The following is a 22,846-nucleotide window of genomic DNA, read 5'->3' on the forward strand; positions in this document are numbered from 1 at the left end:
GTTGCTGTATTCATTTCAATTTATTTACACTAAGGAACTAATGACACTTAATAAACTATATAATTCATTAATTATGTTAGTGTGATAGACCATGTGAACATCCCTGGTCTGTCAGATCATCATGATTTCTTTGGGAAAAGTCATTGCCGGTTGATCAGCGTAATCAAATTTACATTTGCATGTCCCTGTAATATTCTGTTTTTGTCAAATTGTAGCACATTGTGCCATAATAATGGTTTTATAGTTTAATGTCATAAGCATATAATGTACAGTCACTAATGCACTGATCACTCTCAGGCAAAGACCATGAAGGTCATACTGCTTCCTGAAAATTTTGACGCGGTGGGGACGGGGAACAAACTCGAAAAATGTGCAGTTCTAAAGTTCATACTGCGCGCTTTTAACATCCTTGCCAGGTTCTCACGGCATCTAACACGTTCACACTAATTTTCTTACCACGCGCTTCTTCACGTCCAGTGTGTTCTTACTACATTCTTAATACGACCAGTCAGATTGCACCTCTCGCTTACCATGCTTTAACCATACGCTTATCACCTTCTCACTGCGTTCGTCGGCTAATTATAAATACTACGCCACGCGCCTCTTTTTTTTTCCATTCCTTCTGCAAATTATATTGACATAATTGTGTCCGCATCTACACTCAACAACCATAAATTACAATAAACGACGACCCCCCCACCCCAACCCAACGCCCCAATGAAGAAAAAAGAGCAGTCTTATAGAGAGACTGCGGTGGAATAAGCAAAATCAGTGTGAAGGATATACGGAGGCCCAAAAGTCCACTACAAGCTGCCAGTGCTGCTGAGTCCATGATTATGTGGCAATTCCTGATGATGTTCGATACCCATTGCTGATTGAAAAGGAAGTGATTGGGAATCGGATCCAGTATTCATACTTAATTTTCAGAATCTGAACCAATTATGACGAGAACCTGCTGCAAACGTGACATAGATGTGTTAAGAACCGAAAGAACGTATTAATACCCTTATGCGGTATACTACAATGTGGCATGCACGTAGCATGGTCATAGCACACAAGCGTAGATAAGTTGTAGTAAGGACTCCATTGACGTAGCAAGAACGCAATGATAACCCAATGACAGCGCAGCGAACACGCCATGCAGCCTTTCCCGTCCGCACCACGCTTGTGCTATGTCCTACTAGGTTTTAGTTAATCATTACTACGTCCTTCCTGCTTCCTGATTAGACCGCGTTCTCACTACATTTGTTTTGAACATGTCCAAAATTCGACCGCGTTCTCTACACTCATATAGACCATAATTATTAATTATCATGTTCTTATCGGAGTCTACTGTATTTCTTCTACATTGTACAAGTTTTTACTGCGTCCTGCTAGATTTTACGACGTAGTGGGAACGTGGCTGAGTGTAACGGGGTATAAATTAAGAGCAGAATCTATCATTTCAACAAGAAAAATATGCTCTAATATCTATTTCTGGACATTTTAATGAAATTAAAATTAAATGTGAGTACTTGAGGATTTTTCTTATGAGCACAGATACATTCGAAACACAATTTTAATACAAATTTAAATTACTAGTTTTATTTTTGTTTTTTGTTTTGGGTTTCACGCCGTTTTCAACAGTATTTCAGTCATGTAACGGCGAGCAGTTAACCTAACCAGTGTTCCTGGATTCTGTACCAGTACAGACCTGTTCTCCGCAAGTAACTGCCAACTTCCCCACATGAATCAGAGGTGGAGGACTAATGATTTCAGACACAATGTCGTTTATCAAATAGTCACGGAGAACATACGCCCTGCCCGAGGATCGAACTCACGACCCTGCGATCCGTAGACCAACGCTCTACCTACTAGTTTTAAGATGACAGATTTTATCTATTTACCATTTGTACTTCGTGTTAAATAGTCCAATGTAAGAATAACACTGTCTTGTCAAACAAAACTAACCAGTACAGCTCGTGCTTACCGGTGAATCAAGCTTTTAAATGCATTTTCTACATCTTCCTACAAGCAAACTGTTCGTATTATATTTCTGGGGTATAAATGGAGGCTTTCGATACTCTTCTTTACAGCAAAACATGTCAAGTAGCTTGATCAACCATCTGTTCACATATAGATTAGGGCTATAATGTGCATTCCTGCATCGTCTGCTACAACTCTTGAACATACTAAAAAGGGTTGCCATTTGGATCGGGCACATATGGGTGTTGGATGTTCTATCACTTTCCTAAAATTCCTAGTCAAGATAAATAAGGCTGACCAGAGAGATCTTTGATATATTGGAACCTTTCCAATAGTTTTTGTCTCAAGTACCCGAGTCTCGTACCAATAGCACCTCAAGTGCATTTGCAACCTCGATAAAGTCTGTCGAGAAGACGTAATTTGTCAAACGTGCTGAAATGCTCTGCACTGCCTTATGCAAGTTAACTAAAGTTGTCGACAATCTCGTGCTTGTGTGTACTGACAAGAGTATCTGACATGTACCTTATTTCAGATTTCAGCTCACTGTTCAGAGTAATATATTTCACAGAATAGTTACTAAGTGTTGTCCATGAAAGCAACTTTTATATTTTCAGCCTTACTCTTCTGTGTTACACAGTTAGCAATTTATTACGCAGACATTGTGACTGCGGGTGCATAATAAGGAACATTGTTTCATTTGATCCTACTAGCCCGTCGCTATAATCTATTCTTGCATTCCGAAGTCCCAAACTGAAAGGGGTAGTTGTCGTACTTGGTGTCAAAGAAACTACAATTTTATATAGCAACTAAGTTAATTGACCTTCACATTCTCCATATTACTTACCATCTATAAACAAGGTTTCATAAAGAAGTCTTTAGAATTTGCAATTTTGAAGTTATTGAAGAATCCGCCATTTGCAAATGATGGACCGACATACAGACGGATAAAATGATGTACAAGAGGAGAAAATAAGATAACAAGCATGTTTTCAATTTGTCCCTCTGTCTATGTAAAATTTCTCAAGAAACAATCTCTCCTTGTTTTGAAGAAATGCAGGATGACATCTGTGTCATATTCGTGCACTATTTGTTGCCATAGCAACAACATTTGTTGCCATAGGAACAAATTTAAATGACATTGGCATTCTCTGCATTGCCATCTATCCCTGTACCAAGTATCTTGAAAAATTCTGCTGTAGTTTCAAAGTTATTGCAGTATCCCACTCTGCATGGCTGACGTATTGACATGCATACAGGGGCAACCAATAAGCCCTATCTGGCTAAATACAGGTAAGGGAATAACAACAATGTTTCAATACGCTGTTGTGAAGGGAATTCAAGTGAAATATAAATTACATATATTAAAACAAAATATTCTTTAAAATATGAAAACTACACAATGATAATGTTAAACTAAGTTTTAAAGGTCAGATTTTTGCCGTTACCATGGAAACAGAAAGAAACTAACATCATTTGAATTGTTATTTTTGCATTTGATGCAAATTTAGGATTTATTTTATTATATACATTTATATTTAGTGCATTTTGGGGGTGAATGTAAATATAATGACCTTTCATTAGAATCTTCCAAGGTAACTATTGAGTTTTGGCGGCCATTTTGGGAAATGGCCGCCATATCGGCCATCTTGACAGATATCAAATGGGTCCCATGAAAAAAATGTTTTTAATACTTTAATAAATAGCTGTGCCAATTTTGGTGCTTTTCCCATTTTCTGAAGTATTTTGGCATTTTCTGTTACGAATTGATCGCACTATGAAGACCCTGGAGGCATAGTCTGTCTGTTCATCAGTCAGCCAATCAATTGCTCTTTCTTGTGTACTCGACTCATGTTACAGATTTTATTCACCAGAGTTCTTAGCCAGTGTTCACCAAACATAGCCAGTTTTGTCAAAACTTTTATGGGCATTAGATCTTAGTCAAATTTGACAACCACCTGCATCCTCCAAATCTCTCTGGAGTTATAGCCCCTGAATTACTCAAAACTGCAAAATGCCAGCCCCCTTAGCTCAGTAGGGAGAGAGCAGATTTTTGAATCATGAGGCCAGGAGTTTGATCCCCAGGTGTGGCGTATGTTCTCCATTACGATATGATAAAATTAAAAAGACATTGTGTTAGAAATTATTTGTCCTCCACCTATGATCAGTGTCTGGCCTCTCTAACATGATTAATTCTCATCCAGTGTTCATCAAAATAATTCACAGTATTGATGGGCACAAAAATTGTTTTCCAAGTTCACAAACATCAAGACTGTCCAAATAGAGTCTGCAGTTATAGACCTTGAATTACAAAGAAATTGTGAAAATTGGCAGTATTTTCTCTCTACTTCTTGTGTTCACCTGACTTGGTCAAAATTGTATAGGCATTACATCAAGTTCAGTAACCAGCCAGATAGTTAAGATGCTCTCGAGTCGTGGCCAATAAAACCAGTCTCTGATGATTAATTTGAGCAGTTCCTACCCAATATTCACTAAAGTTTGTCAGCAACAGTTGAAACTGAGAAAACTGACAAGTATCACAATTAGTGGAGTATGTTAAAATTAGAAACTGTTTTGTTAGGATGGGCATATCTCGTGACAGTTTTGCACTGTCGTTTCAGCTCAGTCTACACCTATGCGTATAAGCCAGATGCGGTGCAGTTAAGCTGAACTATTTCAACACAAGAAAGAGGTACAGGCAAGACTGCTACAGACCTTCCTAGAATTTTATCAAGCAGTAACTGAAAAGTCCATTAAAGATAAATGTTTAGACCAGATTCCAGAGCACCCACCTATACCATTTTGTGAGCTAGAAAATTATTAAGAAATGTGAACAGTTAAATGTTTAGATCTGAAGGCCATTCAGTCATACCATAACACCTTGACATTTGACAGGGATAATTTGCTGTGATTACTAGCACATTACTAGTGGTGTTTGGGTTTCAAAAAATCTGGTAATTCATTTTCAATAATTTTATTATGAAAACAGGATAGACTATGGAAGAAACAATAATGAAACAAAATCACAGTTATTAGATACAAGCTGGTTAAACCTGGCTAATACAAGCACAACTGTGTAGTCAATACTGAAAAAGTTTTGATGTATCCGGTTATTATGTTTCCATGCGTTCGCAGTGTGTATGATACTTGCATATAACATTCTTATTTTCTGTCGTGAGGTTCTACTTGTTACAAAACATCGAAACAGTTTAAATATTATATCGGTAGATTACAAAAACCAATGATTCTAGTAAAAACAAGCAAATTCGATGAATTGGAATCCCCCGCCCAAAGGGTCAGAGTTGAGGAACGGCAAAAAAATATATCCAGCAAAAAGTTAAGAATGTTACCAAGAAGCAAATAATTTCATTAGTCAAAATCAAATTAAAAGAAAATGAATGGTTTGTTTGGGTGGGGCTGGGGTGAGGATACAACAGTTTACATGTTGATTATAAATATTGATAGAAAATGAAAAATGAAAAAAAAAAAAAAAAAATGGTGTTGGGGGGGGGGGGGGGGGGGGGGTGTAGGTACACAACATCACATGTTTATAATAAATGTTCGTGGAAAAGAATGAAAGAAGTTTAATGAAATTCTTCGAACTGGTTGGTTTGTTATGTACAGATCTGTGGATTTTTAAACAATTAAAGGGCAATAACTATATGGAAAATTGACCAATTGAAAAAAACCTTGAAGGACATCGTCGCAGTATCTTGGTTCATGTCTGTTTCAAGTTTGATGAAATTCTACCTGCTAGTTACTGAGAAATGGCTGCAGACGGACATTTTTCATTAAATCAAGGGCAATAACTCTGACGGAAATTGACTTATCAAAAAAAAAAAAACTTGACGGGTATCAGCACAGTATCTTGGTTCATGTCTATTTCAAATTTGATGAAATTCTACCTGTTAGTTACTGAGAAATAGCTGCAGACGGACATTTTTTATTAAATCAAGGGTAATAACTCTGAGGGAAATTGACCAATCAAAAAAAAAACTTGACGGGCATCATCGCAGTATGTTGGTTCATGTTTATTTCAAGTTTCATGAAATTCTACCAAGTAGTTACTGAGAAATGGCTGCGGACGGACGGACGGACTGACTGACGGATGGACAACGCCATTTCAATACCCCCCTCCCGATTTCATCGGCGGGGGATAACAAAGAGTTATGCATTATAATTATGATGATGTGTTTGGAGTTCCTTATTTCATGCTTTTCAGTTGATTACTGAAATGAAGGGATAGATAATCACTTGATAAACAAACTGTTTCAGTGAGAAAATCCTGTAAACAAATTTTTACTGTAAATAATTTTAAATATAGGCCTGATGCGCAGGCTGGTCTGGATCCATGCTGGTCACAAAGCCACTATGTTGGTTTTCTCAGGAGATTTGCATTGAAAGTGTGGTTCTATGCGTAAGTACTTACAAAAGGTAAAAATAAAGATATTAACCATTACAAAATGTACAAGAAATAAATCCCACAGAAATATAGTAGCTTTCCCAGCATAGTCAAAGTGATGTATTGACAAGAGTGTAATGTTGCTTGATCACATGATATGCAGGTAAAATGTTAACAATTTGATTTAAACCATGAGAAAAGCATTAAATAAAGATAACATGTTTGTCTTGCATGTCAAATGTAATTATTTTTCACTCGTGAATAAATACTGCATCTGTTTACTTGGTGAAAGATATTTTGATCTTGCACCGAAACAACAAAAATCCACTATCATGTGAAGAAATAAATGCCATTCAAGTCTATTTCATAAACGAAGCGGATTAGATAATTCCACCACCAATGATGATAAAGCACATGGTTTAATCAGCTCAATGTGAGATGTTGTAAGAAATGACGCACCAAGAATATTCCAGAGTTATTTAGGAGCTTTGTAAAAAGAAGAATGATAATCTGAAACCAAAGCATGAAAATGACAATTCTATTTTTGTACATGAAATAAAATTAACAATATGTGTTCTGTTTTTTTGTTAACATATAAACTGAATAAATGACAAGACAAAAACTGAACATTGCCATTGTGATCTAGTTTGGCATAAATCTCTTGATTCACTGAATGATTTTATTGTGTATCAAATTTCAACAGGCTTAAGAGCAGAAAGAGTATTGCTACAAAGAAAGGCTGCTGATTTTTTTTTGTTTTAAGTCAGTTAACAATATAATACATCAGTAGCTCTTTAAAGGTTTTTAACAAACTTTAGTCCTGTCTCAAATATGGATTTGGATATGGATAATTTATTTTTCAATTTTTTTTTTTTTTTTTACAAAAAATCCTTTCACAAAATCATGTCTTAATTTTAAACATATTTAAGCAAATCTGCTAGAAATATTTATTTAACTATTGAGGCATAAACTTTGTACAACAAATTCATGAATGGAACAACATTCCAATTTATATGTGGAGGTAATGTCTACTGTACCCAAAGGGGGAAGTAACACTATGTTGGAGTTTTCTACTACCACACAATTTAAAGGTTATCATAATATAACAATAGAATTTTCGAACATTTTTGTTAAGAAAGTAAAAGGACATTATTGATGGTATATATCTAAACAGTGTAAGATAGTACTGGTATTAAAAAAAATCTGTAGAAAATATATAAAAGTATGTATAAAAGTCATTTATTGGGACATTAAATTACTTCATAACACAAACCTGAAGGTAATCTGTTGGAAACAAAATTTCAATTCACAAAAAAATGCCAGTTTTTGATAAAAATACTTCATTGTTTGAATCAGTTTTTTTTTTTTTGTTTTTGTTTTTTTTCCCCAAATAGTCATGAAGATTTTTTAACAATTTTCTTTTGTAAATAAGTGGCACAAACATTTTTGTCTCAAGAAGACAGATCATGTGACATGTATATTTATCAGTTGACATAATTATCAACATAGATAGAATTCTTTATTACCTCCACACAGGAAGAGTACACCACAATGACAACGAAACTCCATTTCATTTCATGTGTCAAGAGAAACTGAAATTTACAGTGCCAGTTGCCCTTTCAAGCTGCGTGTTAGATCTATATACACTAGATCACTATCATTAAATAAAAAAAAATCTACAGTAATTGGTAACAAATATATGATAAATCGACCTAAATGTTGAGAAAAGATCTACTTATTCCCGCTGAAAAGCTGTTGTCAAAAATGGACTGGAAAGAGATGTTGAACCAGTTTAAATAATTTATGTACTCTATTTTTTTTTTTACTTACGTATGTTTTGAAGTATGACAAAAAAAGCACTTTAAGCTGATGCAAAAACTAAGCTGTATATAAAACTTCATGAACATTTAACAACATTAAATCATATAAAATGATCTTTTTAAAAAAATAACACAAAAGCACAGGGAAGTCGTAATAAAAATCAACAAATGAAATAACAATTTCATATCTGTCTAAACCAAACTTTTCTTATGATAAACAACCAAAAGGTAATTATTTACTAAAGCAATGCAGAGTATTTTGTAACAAATTTTAAATTGATCCTTAAATTATAAATCAATGAATAGGACGAAACATTCACAACAATCATGCAAAAGTGCCGAGATTCTTACAGTCACAAAATAATTTGACAATACAGAATTAAACAGATGCAATAAGACATTGGGAATGTAACTTTGACTGAAGCGTACAGTGGTTTGAATTATCAAATTTTAAATGTATTCCGAATGACTATAATTCAAAAAGCGATCCCTTCAGCCCCATGTATAATTTTATTTTCCTATCCCCACTCAAAGAAACGAAAGAACATGCATCAGGGATAGATACAATATCCAGTGTGCCAGTCATAATCACAGTCCTCATCATAATAATCATCATTGACATCATCATCATCATCATCAAAATAATCTTTGCCTGTCTTTTCATTTTGCAACACCTTGTTGTTTTTACGTCTGAAGAACCAGTTATCCGGCTCTTCTCTATCATACTCCCTTTCCTTGCCCCTTTCTAGGAACCAGTTTTCTTCCTTTTCGTCATTGCTTGCTGGTTTCTGGTCCATTATTTCTTCGTTGTTATTTGGAGTAGAAGAAGGTCCTTGATGTACATGGTCGCTTTTCCGGAACTTATTCTTCCCTGGACTGGTTCTCCTATTCTGATTGTTACTCTGTGATGTGTACATTTGATTGACTGGCTCTAAAGCGCAACTGTCTTCCACTGTAAACAAGCAGAAAGACATCTGGATAATAGTCTACTACTTACCACCCCTTACAATTAAATCCTTATCTGACAATATAACTACATGTAGTATTGTTTTTCACAGCATTTTTTTACTTAGTGGAATGGTGTAAAACTTACTTTCACTAAATAGCATGACAAATGCATTTCCCCCAGATGTTAATAACAACTTCCCCACAATACAGAAGCAGAGGACACCCTTATGTCTGTCATTGAAAATATGCTCCATATTCAGGAATCAAAACTTGTTGGCACAAAGTGAAACTGACCCAGAGGAAACCCTGTCAGGGTCTCCAATGGTGCCAAATGCGACAAAAAACAAATTATCTCGAACAAAATCTAACTTGGGGAAAAATGAAAGAACACACATCGATTTTTTAGCATTATAACACAGACTGGTACTTTATATGAATAAATGCAGTGAGTGCTCACTTCTTGCAGCCTGTTGATTGTTATTATGACATGACTTAATATAAATTGCTGGTCAATAGTTTGTGCCATAAGATATGCATATATTCAACACATTTCCTTTGCTAAAATCAAAATCTGAAGATGAAAAATTTGTGATTTTTTTTATGTCTGGTGGGACCTTTGGCAATAATTTTGACTTCTGGCCTGCCATTCATGCATGTATATAGGAGCAAACTACATTTGTACTAATTATACTGTAACAATGTCAGTTTATTTTTTCACTGTTTACATCTTTTCTTGTACATGTAATATTACCTATTCCCTGCTTCCTTTTGACCCTTTTGCACTGTTTGACATCACCGCCTGTGACCTTCACCTGCCAACAACAAAGGGACAAGTAACAGTCGTCGGTTACCGTGACAACATCAACATCTTTCCACCATCGGAACTGACACCTTAGCCATTCCAAATACCCATCTGTCAACTTGTTCTTCTGCATTTGTTGTTGATCATCTTAAATATAACACACAACAGTTAGCAACGTGGAAGTAATGTTTATAGGACGGATTACACCAAACCGGAAGTGACTACTCAGTGTTACATGTGAAGTAGTCCAAAATGTAGTTCCATGCCATGGATGAAATCTGGTATAATGAGTGACATGAGGAGGTGACAGTTAAATTTTTGGCTTATGTTTATTGCTTATTGTATTGAGAATAGATCTAGACCATTTTCATTGTAAATTTCTTGGAATAAGTTTTATTCTTCGCGAAAAATGTCTACCTACGCGTAACTGCTAAACGGCCGTTTTCATGGGGGCATTTTTAGAGGGTGATGTTTCTCAGAACAGATTATTTTTCTTATATTCAACATAACATGTCAATATTTTTGTATTTTTGATAAGAAGACATGTTATACTAAATGACCATATATGGTTTTCATATCATTGAAATGCTCTAAAGTGCTGAAAATGAGGTCTGAATGTTTTGTTATTAATATGAAATAAATAAGGAATTGAATTGGTAGAATGTAAACTGATTTTAAAAGCACAGCTTTGATACACAAAGTAAAATACAGTAGAATTCCGCTATTAAGACCACCCATGGTTCTTTGTAAAACTGGTCTTATTAGCGGTCTGGTCTGATTAGTGGACAAGGCTATACGGGGAAGGTCTGGCAGATAATAACACATTGGAATACAATCAAGACGCAACAATGGCAAACACAGTGCTAAATTTATATGTAGCTTTATTTTCTTTAATTTCTTTAGCCTTAAATACTCAAACTGTGTATTAATTAAGGACGCACTTAACTGATAATGATTTGAATTTTGTTCAATTAACAACAATTACAACAATACCAAACAATTTCAAACTTCATTCTCCGCTGAAATCCCAAACGTATTTACATTAATAATAACAAACAAACACCGTTTAGATCTAATTAAATCCGTTTTAATCCAGTCAATTCGATCAGCGGGCATTCGTCTAATTACAAACAAATTAATTATTTCAACAATTTCTTATGTTAAAATAGCAATGTAAAACACCAAACATCTTTAAATAACAATTTCAGACAATCAAACAGTTTGATACGTTGTTTTGATAACGTTTAAAAGACAATTAGCAATTAACGGATAAATACACGATGTACACGCTTAATGTGTTAACACGATGTCGCACGTGTTAATTCCCGTGGCGATTCGCGGTAACATACAGAAAAATTTGAGTGGTCATAATTGCGATGATTAATTAAGTGTGAAAAAATCAAACAGTTCTGAAACTGGTGGTCGCATTAGTGGATTAGCGGTCTGGTCGCATTTTCAGACAAACGACCATTGGTTTTAAGAAGGAAATATTCTGTTCTTTGCAAAATCGGTCGTATTAGCGGTGCGGTTGTAATTTCGGCGTGGTCGTAAGTAGGAATTTTACTGTATTCTTTAACCTTCACATGAAAAGGTCGATTTTTCTGCATTACTTCTTTACGATAGAAAAAGGTAGTATTTTTAATAACACAAACTCCTGAGATTTCAATCTTTTCTATTCGGATATAATTACCTGTGTTGATCACAATGTTCACTTGTTCAAATTCTCTTTGTATGTCCAAAACTTTTGGAAATTCTTTCCATTTCTTGAATTTCTTGGCATTCAAGGCTTGTACTTGGTGACTAAGCTTCACAAGTCTTTCTTCAACTGTGCGATTTGAGTTCGAAACATCACCTGTCATTGTAAAATCTGAATTTAACGATAAATCAGTACGGTATTTCCTATAAAATAATAAATTCGAATTTTCAGGAAAATTCAAATCCTTGTCATGTCATACAAAAGTTTATATTACCAACTAGAATTGTGTCAATAGGACTCGGAAGCCCCAACATACTGTGCTATCCTCTATATAGCAAACACTATCAAAGGGCCATAACTGTGGTAAAAATAGTCACAAATAAAAATTCCTTCCGTCATGGTCATTTGTACATAAAGCGTGTTCATCTGTGAAACTTTGAAGCAAATCGGGCTAATAGTGTGGGAGGAGTTGGACACATAAGATTTTTCTCTATATTCTATATAGCAAAACTGATAAAGGGCCTTAACTGCTGTAAAAAAGCTATAGAAACAAGGAGCTGCGTTCAATAAACGCTGGATGCCCTCGGTGGCATCCTTGTCCATACAAAGCAACCTAAGTCCAAAACGAGGTCAAGGTCAAACTGAGGTCAGGTGATGTCTGAAGATGAGGAACGGTCACAGGTTACATCTGCATTAGTATCAAGTCATTCTAGTTAGGGGTATTGATGCTGGACGGAACGGTCCCATTTGGTTAACCTTGTACGAACGGACGGACGAACGGACAGGACAGTCACTATATGCCTCGTGCATCAGTAGATCCCGGGGGCATAAAAATTATTTCCTTTAAGGTAATCTGCACATCTAGCTTGTTCATCTGTGCAAGTTTGAAGTAAATCAGGCTAATAGTGTGGGAGTACTTGGACACACAAAATTTCGGGACGTACGGACAGCAGCAATGCTATATCCGTCCACACAAATGTGTGGGAGCATAAGAAGTCTCTTAATGGTCGACTTTCAAGCTTTGGCATGCTGTAGTTAATATTACATACTTTGGCATAGGATTCTAATTTGATAAAGTCGTCATTCACCCTTCTTACAAAACTAGTTAGCCCTTAGCCTGCTGCAGGCGAATTTAACAGCCTTTGCAAACAGCTTGGAACCAGATCAGACGCCTATTAAATCGGCGTCTGATCAGGTTCCAAGCTGTTTGCTACTCTGACAATATTTCTTCCAATTTTGGAGCAAATTGAATGAACCTTACAATTTTAGCAGACGACATTTCCAGCAGATGACAATTTATCTAGCATGCTAAAGGTTAGAAGAGACCAATTAGTTATGGCCAAGCCTTACAGGGATTCAACACAATATTATTCTGGTAGTATCCAATGTTTTGCTAAAGTCAGCTACATGTTTTAAACATGTAAATCACTTATAAACCAAAATCTCACAAAGCTATACTTAACTGTTTCTCACCGATCCTATACCTTCTGAATGAGAAAGCAGTCTATTAGAACAGGGCAAAATAAGATTTTGTTCATCAAAAACATTAAAAATCAGGTGTATTAAAGTGAAGTAGAGATAATCTTTGGACTTTAGAGTGAGCTGAAAATAATATTCAATAAGAAAGATTTTAGGGGCAATAACTCTACCATATATTTGTCTACTAAAATTCATTGGACCTTTAGACTGGATGCTTCAGCAGTATAAATTCAAATCTGGGAGACATGCTGCTTACCATCAGAATTATACTGCCTTCTCTTGGTGTTTGCTTGTGGGCCATTTTTCTCTTTCCTTGATTGCCTCTTGCTTTTACGAAACCATTTATTTATCTTTTTTGTGAGTTTGTCTTGGAACTTCTTGCTCAAATGTTTAAATCTCCTGGTAAATGAGTCATGGAGGCGAGACAAAGTGGGTTGATGTTCCTCCCACAGACTTTCCGACATGTTCTTCACCTATAAATATATCTTCAATATAATTATAGTTTTGAAATGTATAAAATTTAATGCCAATTGATAATAATATGTACCATTAATTTATATTACCTGGTGCAATAAATTAAACAAGAGATGTCACTATTAGTGACAAATGCCCCAAGCATTTATGCTAAGTAATTTTAAAATCCTTTCATCAATGGCAGAGTTATGAACCAGACAAGAAACAAACCATGTTAACCTTTAAACTCCAAGTGTGACCTTGACCTTAGAGCTAGGGTTCTGGACCTTGCGCATGACATATCGTCTCATTATGGTAAACATTCATGCAAAGTTATTTCAAAATCCCTTCATGGATGGCAGAGTTATGGACCGGACACCAAACAGACTCTGTTAATCTTTGACCTCTAAGTGTGACCGTGACCATGAAGCTAGGGGTCTGGGTCTTGAGCATGACATATTTCTCATTATGGTGAACATTAATGCAAAGTTATTTCAAAATCCCTTTATGGATGGCAGAGTTACAGCCTGGACAACAGTTTACACAGAAGCAGGGTGTGTTTTTAATATGCCTTTGGGGGCATAAGAATGCCCCTGCTCCCATGATGGCTTATGAGTTATGACCCAATGACTCTAGTAATTTCTCAACTTGTATCAAACTTTTTCTGTACCTTTGCCCATGTATCCTGAATTTGTTCCCTAGTTTTGTTCATAATATGTAACACTGTATCTGCCCAGTAGCTGCCAGGTTCGTCACTCTCACCGGTAAACTTGTCTGAGTTGTCTCCCTTGTTATTGCCCGATTGTTTATCACTTTGTTTTGTATGACTGGACGACTTCTCATTTCTGAAAACAGGACAAGGAATAGATAACTTTTACTCCATAAACTCTAGAAAGTACAATAAAATGTAGCTACATTTCAAACTCATTCCTTGTGTTATTATGCCAGTATTTCTAGTACTTAAGTATTAGCGGCCAGTAAGAGTGCACTTTGCATTTAGTTAAAAAGTAACATTAGAAATTTGTTTACTTAACCCTCATCATGCTGGATACGACTGATTCTGCAATTGCGACCAGTGTAGATCATGATCAGCCTGCACATCCATGCAGTCTGATCATGATCTGCACTGTTTGCCATTCAGTCATTATCTGTTTGGTAAGCACCCCTTTTAACAGTTAATGGTACTGTCCAAACAGAAAGATGGAAAAGTTCATTAAAGAAATTTAGCAGGGTAAGGGTTAAGTTTTATCTTTTTCTTGCATCCCAGAACAGAACAAAAGCTTTCTTTGTAAATGACTTAACAGGCACAATTGCACAGAACATTGCTTAAAAGGTATTTCTTGCTGTGACATCCAAAAATGCATAACAATTGGAACAAACTTGAGAGATGGTCCAAGCAATGTTTTACAGATGAAATTTGCTGAACAAGATATGAAAAAGATTTTTCTATTTTTAGCTCTGGTAGTCACTAAAACAGGCAAAGCAGAACCAGTTTTACACAGTTGAGAAATGTCACTGACCAAGTTTGGTGAAGACCTATTCAGTAGTTCATGAGTTGTTCAAAGGTTTTTTTTTCCAATTTAAGGTCTGGTGACCCTTAAATGGAGCAAAGCAGAACCATTGAAACCAATCTGAGAGAACGCCATGCCAAGATGCTACATGCAAAATTTGGTGGAACTCTTCCAGGAGTTTCAGAGGAGTTGTTCAAGTTAAAATGTTGATGCAGGACAGGATGACAAATGCAAGACGACACAATTTACTTATTATTAATTAAACAGCTCATCCTGTACGAAACATTTTATTTTTGTATTCAACGAGTTTAATAAATTCAATGTACGAAAGACAGAAATGTCATATTCTTTTTAACACATGTATTGTAGTTATGACAGAATTTTGATATAAATCAAACCTAGCTCAAATGTGCAAAGTGGAATATCAAAAAGCTACCTAGTAGACTGGAAGTTGTCATTTTGTCTTGTTTGTTCCTCTTTCTGGCTCTTTTCTGTCCTTTTCTTGTGTACAGACTGTGTCTCATCTGCTTCTTCATTATTTTCAGACTGTGCATCTTCTTTTTCATGTTCAGACACTGTATCACAATAACCATGTCCTTGCTTCCTGCCTGCAGTACATTGTGCTTTTGTGTATTTTTCATGTGCTTCTGTGTGCATCTTTAAACTATCTAGATCAGACTGGTAGTTGTTTCTGAGCCGATCCAAGTCAGACTGGTACTGTTTCCTCACCTTATCTAAATTAGACTGGTACTGATTACTTACACCATCAATTTCAAACTGATATTGACTTTTAAGATTATCAAGATCAGACTGGCACTTTCTTTGAACTGCAGTCAGATCTTTTTCAGCCAGACGTCTTACGTCTTCCACATCTAAATTGTCTGCTTGGCATTTCTCAAGGTGGCTCTTCCAATCTGCACACTGAGTCTGAGTCTGGTCAAAAAGGTTCAGAAGCCTTTCATTTTCATCAAGGACCTCAGCCTGTTTTCTCTGCAGCTCTTGATCAGTTGTCTTAATTTTTTCATTTTCTTCCACTAGGATATTCAACTTCTCCTCTAGTTTTATTATTTCCCTTTCCCTGTCTATTAACTTAGCAGAAACCTTGTCATTTTCTCCAAGTAACATTTTGATTTTTTCATCTTTCTTGTCTGCTATTGCATTACCTTCTGAAATCGAATCAAATTATGCAAAATGAAGCAGGCAACAATGAAATCCACACGGCCATATGTTGAGATTAATGAAAGTAAGTCATAAAATAGCAAGGAAAAAAAGGTCTCCAATTAAACTGGAGCTGCTTTTGAGAAAAACGCATGTCTCCCACAACTGCCTAATCATCTGAATAGTAAGTCTGTCTTTATATACTATTTACTCAAAGAAAACATACCTTTGACAGTTTTGGAGTAAGTATTGCAGTAAGGGGCCTATTGGATACGTGTTGGAGTAAGGGGCCTATCTGTAATTCAAGAGCCATAATTCCAATGTACCTCAGCCGATTTGGCTAGTAATCGAACTTGGCCGAGGACTTATTCACATTTTGTTCAAGTTTGGTGAAGATCGAATGAGAAATGTTCAACTTAGATGCGGACAAAATTTGTGACAGATAAGTGTTAAAGTAAGAAGCCTATCGAATGCAAGGGCCATAATTCCAAAGTGCCTGGGCCGGTTTGGCTAGTTATCAAACTTGGCTGATAACTTATTGGCAAAAACATTTTGTTCAAGTTTGGTAAAGATCGGATGAGAAATGTTCGCCTTAAAGTGCAGACAAGATTTGTGACAGACGGACACACAGAGAGGAGTAAATCAATATGTCACCCCACAGTGGTGTTGAAGACATAATTATATGGCGTATGGGAAATATATTATTTATCCCGACAACCTACAATATTTGTTTTCAATCTTTTTTCAGTTAAAAGTTGGCTATATATTTAACACAGCATACATAATAGTTCAAAATTCAAAGTTGCGCGATATTTCCGCTGCAGAACTCATGCATATTTCTCTACACAAATCTAATAACCTATAAATACTGAACATCTCAAACAAAATTCAAAGACTTTTTTAAAAACAAAAGCTGTCGGAGGACAGCAATGCTCGATTATTCAACAGCCTTGTCAGGTGAATGAATATAAAGTTGAACAAGAGGGTCATGATGACCCTGGGTCGCTCACCTGAGTAATATGAGCTACATGTTTCAAATGTTGAACTGATGATAAGATATTAAGAAAGTCAGTAGGTCACATTCATGGTCAATGAAATTCAGTTTCATGATTTGTGTGCAACATTGTGTACGTCATCAAAATTTCAAGACTGTATCTTAAAAAACAAGAAAGTAGGTCAGTAGGTCAGTAGGTCAAGGTCACAGTCAAGTGACATCATATTACTTGGGGTCATCAGGTAATTATAATTAAACAGTCTTGGAAATAGGATCAGATGATTTTTTAAGTATTTTTCCTATGCAACTCACATAATAACTAAGTGACCCCAGGGCGGGGCCTCTTTTAACCCCAGGGGCATAATTTGAACAATTTTGGTAGAGGACTACTAGACAATGCATCATACCAAATATCAAAAGCCTAGGCCGTATGGTTTCAAACAAGAAGATTTTTAAAGCTTTTACCTATATAAGTCTATATAAAACTTGGGACCCCTAGGGCAGGGCCTCTTTTCACCCAAGGGGTACAATTTAAACAATTTTGGCTGAGGACCATAAGACAATGCTACAAACCAAATATCAAAGGTCTAAGTGTTGTGGATTCAGACAAGAAGATTTTTAAACTTTTTTTCCTATATAAGTCTATGTAAAACTTGGGACCCCCGGGGCGGGCCATATTTGAACCTAGGGGGATAATTTGAACAACCTTGGTAGAGGACCACTAGATGATGCTACATACCAAATATCAAAGCCCTAGGCCATGTGGTTTTGTACAATAAGATTTTCAAAGTTTTCCCTATATAAGTCTATATAAACCATGTGACCCCCGCGGCGGGGCCATATTTGACCCTAGGGGGATAATTTGAACAATCTTGGTAGAGGACCACTAGATGATGCTACATATTAAATATCAAAGCCCTAGGCCATGTGGTTTTGTTCAAGAAGATTTTCAAAATTTCCCTATATAAGTCTATATAAACAATGTGACCCTCTGGGGCGGGGCCATATTTGACCCTAGGGGGATAATATGAACAATTTTGGTAGAGAAATTAAATTCTTTGAACAATTTTGAAAGGGGGCCACCTAAGGATCATTCCTGTGAAGTTTGGTGTAATTCTGCCCAGTAGTTTTCAAGAAGAAGATTTTTTTAGAAATTGTTGATGCACGACTGACGACGCACTACGCACGACGGACATCAAGTGGTCACAACAGCTCACCTTGTCACTTCGTGACAGGTGAGCTAAAAAGGAGAATAATTTTGTAAAATTGCAAAACAGGGTTATGGAACCTGTACAATGCATATCAGTTCATGACAATGGACAACTGTATTAAGTTTCAATCCATTCCTATTATTGGGTATTGAGATACCAGCTTACATACAAAAACTTAACCAAAAACTGCTAAGTCAAAAAAGGGGCATAATTTTGTAAAAATGCAAAGCAGACTTATGTAACCTGTACATTACATGTCAGATCATGAAGTTTCAATCCATTCCCATTAGTTGGTACTGAGATACCAGCTTACATACAAAAACATAACCAAATCAAGACGCAGACGCAGACACATGAGTGAGTCCAATAGCTCTACCTATTCTCTGAATAGGCAAGCTAAAAAGTTCATGCACTTTTTTACCTTTTTCCAAGGACGTTTTTTCTTGAAACCATGTCTTCAAATCTTAGTTCAAACAACTTCTATTTACTTTTTGTCACAAAATGTGAAAATTTACAGTAACATAATACAAATGTATTGTGCATGTTTACCTAAAAGGTGGTTATCACATCTATCCAATTTCAGCTGCAACATCTGATTGTCTATTTGACATCGACTTAAAGCTCCACCCTAAAACAGTAATACTGACAAATTATCTATTTCCTGGATCACGTTCTACACAAGAAATTGGATTTCTAAAGCATTAAAATTAGGGCTGTGACAATTTCAAAATTTTGAAACTGGTTAATCTTTTGATTGAAATCAAATCGAACCGTTTAATCGGCCGCCATATTGAAAATGTTGTTTTTCTTTCCTGAAGACTGTACCTTCGTACTTCCAGCAGCTGACTTCATTAGAAACTTACCGACTTTATCGTTTGCAAGCAGTGTGACAATTAATAAGTCATATTTTGGTGTATTTTATTTTAAATATATCACGACATGCAAATCCAAGACTACAGATTGTGTTCAGTAGATGGGTTTTATATACCTTGGATCTATGTGCTGGTCAAAGAAATGTATAAAAATAAAGTACCACTCGTGATGTTCATAATTTAAGAGGTATTACCGGTTTTACAAAACTGAAATCGGTTTCACTTAGTAATCGAATTGGATCCGATTAACCGAGTAATCGTACCAGTCCTAATTAAAATCCAAATGTTACAATAACCTTGGATATTTAGACCTTGGTCTTGCAGAACATGTAGTAATACTATGTAAGAATTGCCAAAAGAACTCCAGGAATGGAAGAATTATGGTTATGTATTGGCTGAACATGAAGACCCACTGGACTTTTAAATGTTTGCTTTTTTGTGGAACTACAAACCAGGGTTTGTATGTGACTTATAATGCAGCTGAATCTCAATATACAGAACTTTCTCAAAATTCGGGATTTTTAACGGGAATTTGTAAGTATTTCGGTTATCTTGGAAGTAAAATATTTGACCCCTTAGAATTCAAGATACCAAGTTTCAACTGTATTTAAGCTGCACCATGAGACCAGCATAGTGCATCTGTGACCAACAAGGATCCAGACCAGCATGCGCATCCGCGCAGTCTGTTCAGGATCAATGCTGTTCGCTAATGGTTTCTCTAACTGAAATAGCTAGGCTTTGAAAGCGAACAGTATGGATCCTGACCAGACTGCACAGATGCACAGGCTGGTCTGGATCCATGCTGGTCGCAAATGCACTATGTTGGTTTTTCTCATGGTGAGGCTCTTTTGGTGAATGTTTAGGTCAATTATTATAAGAGTCATGGGCTTGACACAGAGCTGAACTTTTAAGTATGGCCATGTACTTAAAGTTTCAGACCAAGGTTATTGTGGATCTTTAAGCATGAAAACAGAAACAGTGACCTTAAAATTTAACCTTGATTTTGGTGCCAGAAACCTTGGATTCATGCATAAAAATCATATCATGTCCAACATTTGTGCTAAATTTTATCAAAATCTTTTAATGAATGACAGTACTGACCTCTACAACTGAACTCCACCTTGTATCTTAGGAGCAGTTCATACACACTGTACCTTATGGTGAGCATAAATCATGTTCAGGTATTTTTGACAATTCATTCATGAATGACAGAGATATGGTCCAGATACAAGAAAGGACCTATGGAAACATTAACCCCTGTGACCATTATCTTAGGCTACAACCCTTGGCATTGAGCATGCTTCACTTTGTTGTCTGGTGAACATTTGTGCCTTTTAACCTAATTCCCGAGATGAATAATTAAGAATAAGCAAACAGAAAAATGGAATGGATGAGATAGTACAGTCTGAAATACCTTTTTTTCCAGGGGCATAAAAACACTAAGAGATTGTTCATTCTAAGGACTGCTCCATTTTGCAGAGAGAATAATTTGGAAGGTTCGATGCAAAGTAAAGCCTCAATTAAATAAAGAGTTTTGTTACAATTTTATGGATTGATTATTATTTAAAACAATACTTACTAAAATGCTACAAAAAAACAAGAGATGATGGCCCTATATGATCACCAGAGCTAATCTGGCCTGCTGACCAAGCTTTTGATCCCACATGACCCAGTTTCAAACCTGACCTAGAGATCATCAAGACAAACATTCTGACAAAGTTTCATAAAGATAGGATCACAACTGTGGCCTCTAGAGTGTTAACAAGTTTTTCCTTTGATCCGATTGGGTGACCTAGTTTTTAAACTAAATGACCCAGATAAAAGCTTGAGCTAGAGATCATCAAGGAAAACATTCTGACCAAGTTTTATAAAGAACGAGTCACAACTGTGGTCTCTAGAGTGTTCGCAAGCTTTTCCTTTGATCTGGCCAACTGACCTAGTTTCTGACCCCACATGATCCAGTTTCGAACTCGGCCTAGAGATCATCAAGACGAACATTCTGACCAAGTTTCAGAAATACTGGGTCACAACTGTGACCTCTAGAGTGTTCACAAGGCAAATGTTGACGGATGCTGGAAAATGATTGGTCACAATAGCTCACCTTGAGCACTTTGTACTCTAGTGTGCTAAAAAACATAATTCAATAAACTGATATTTAAGTGACAATAAAATGAGCACATGTATTCACAGTTAGAAAATGTTTACAATTACAGATTAAACTGAAAAGCTTAACATAATATTGGTTATTACCTCTCTGGCAAAGTCTGGCCCTGAAAACAGAAAAACGTACATTTCAATATGATAGGACTACAGAAATGAACAACAGAAATGCAAAAATGTATTTTGTGTTTATTTCATCTTAAGACATGAACTGCTGAATTGTTACAAAAGTTCTTCTGGGACTGTGCACAGTCCAAATGCGGTTTTACACGCATTTAAATGAGGAACTACCAATATACAGAATTTTGCATCCCAATAAGGAGAGCCGAATAATTTTCTTTAGAACCACTATACACAATTTCAGTAACAGTGTAAGTAACTAAAATGATTTTACTTTATACTTCTTTTGTAAATGTTATGTTCTGAACTAAAACATTCATAAAACAAATATTATACTTAAATATATACTGATATATGGATTAAAATAATACTTAAAGCCTGATAGACTTTTAAAATTTGGTTTCAGTGTTCAATATTTCCATAATCTTTAAAGTTTATTTAGATGAGCCGCGCCATGAGAAAACCAACATAGTGGGTTTGCGACCAGCATGGATCCAAACCAGCCTGCGCATCTGCGCAGTCTGGTCAGGATCCATGCTGTTCGCTAACAGTTTCTCTGACTGCAATAGGCTTTGAAAGCGAACAGCATGGACCCTGACCAGACTGCGCGGATGCGCAGGTTGGTCTAGATCCATGCTGTTCGCAAACCCACTATGGTGGTTTTCTCATGGCACGGCTCATTTTACCTTGTCTGTGTATACAAAGCACTGTCACAATGACAACTCCAATGTAGACAGTCAAGCCTACTAGAAATATATACTTCAACGGGTAGTGCACAAACATCTCTAGAGTGCTTTCTCTACCTGAAAAGAAAATAGCAAATAAGTTCTTAAATGTCTAAACAGTACCTTCTTAAAATATCAGTTATAAAGTTAACAAGAAGCTGTGTTCAATAAATGCTTGATGTCCCCAGTGGCATCCTTGTCAATACAAGCAACCTAAGTCCAAAACGAGGTCAAGGCCAAACTGAGGTCAGGTGATGTTTGAAGATGAGGAATGGTCACAGGTTACATCTGCATTAGTATCAAGTCATTCTAGTAAGGGGTATTGATGCTAGACGAAACAGTCCCACTTGGTTAACCTCGTACGGACGGATGGACAGACGGAAGGATGGACAGGACAATCACTATATGCCTCCCGCATCAGTAGATGCCAGGGGCATAAAAATGACAGACTACAGTTATGGAAGTCAACCACAATAACTCAGTTTCAAATAAACATTCAAATTCTTTAAAACTAACCGTAATGTGCAGTAACT

At 36.1% G+C, this 22,846-nt stretch overlaps 1 protein-coding gene across 1 annotated transcript in view; it reads right to left on the reverse strand.

Annotated features, from left to right (window-relative positions):
* Positions 1-4,920: 4,920 nt before the first annotated feature.
* Positions 4,921-22,846, reverse strand: part of LOC123566444 (putative leucine-rich repeat-containing protein DDB_G0290503) — a 49,936-nt gene continuing 32,010 nt past the window's right edge. Inside the window, exons 9-17 of the mRNA XM_053549841.1 lie at positions 22,275-22,391; positions 21,559-21,578; positions 18,986-19,064; positions 15,510-16,239; positions 14,233-14,407; positions 13,366-13,582; positions 11,625-11,786; positions 9,884-10,081; positions 4,921-9,136 (exon numbers count right to left, since the gene is read on the reverse strand). Of these exons, the coding sequence (XP_053405816.1) occupies positions 8,736-9,136; positions 9,884-10,081; positions 11,625-11,786; positions 13,366-13,582; positions 14,233-14,407; positions 15,510-16,239; positions 18,986-19,064; positions 21,559-21,578; positions 22,275-22,391 (2,099 nt within the window). The 3' untranslated portion in view covers positions 4,921-8,735. The remainder of the gene's footprint in view (positions 9,137-9,883; positions 10,082-11,624; positions 11,787-13,365; positions 13,583-14,232; positions 14,408-15,509; positions 16,240-18,985; positions 19,065-21,558; positions 21,579-22,274; positions 22,392-22,846) is intronic.

This window comes from Mercenaria mercenaria, chromosome 8 (assembly GCF_021730395.1).
Source record: "Mercenaria mercenaria strain notata chromosome 8, MADL_Memer_1, whole genome shotgun sequence".
Taxonomy (NCBI): Eukaryota; Metazoa; Mollusca; class Bivalvia; order Venerida; family Veneridae; genus Mercenaria; species Mercenaria mercenaria.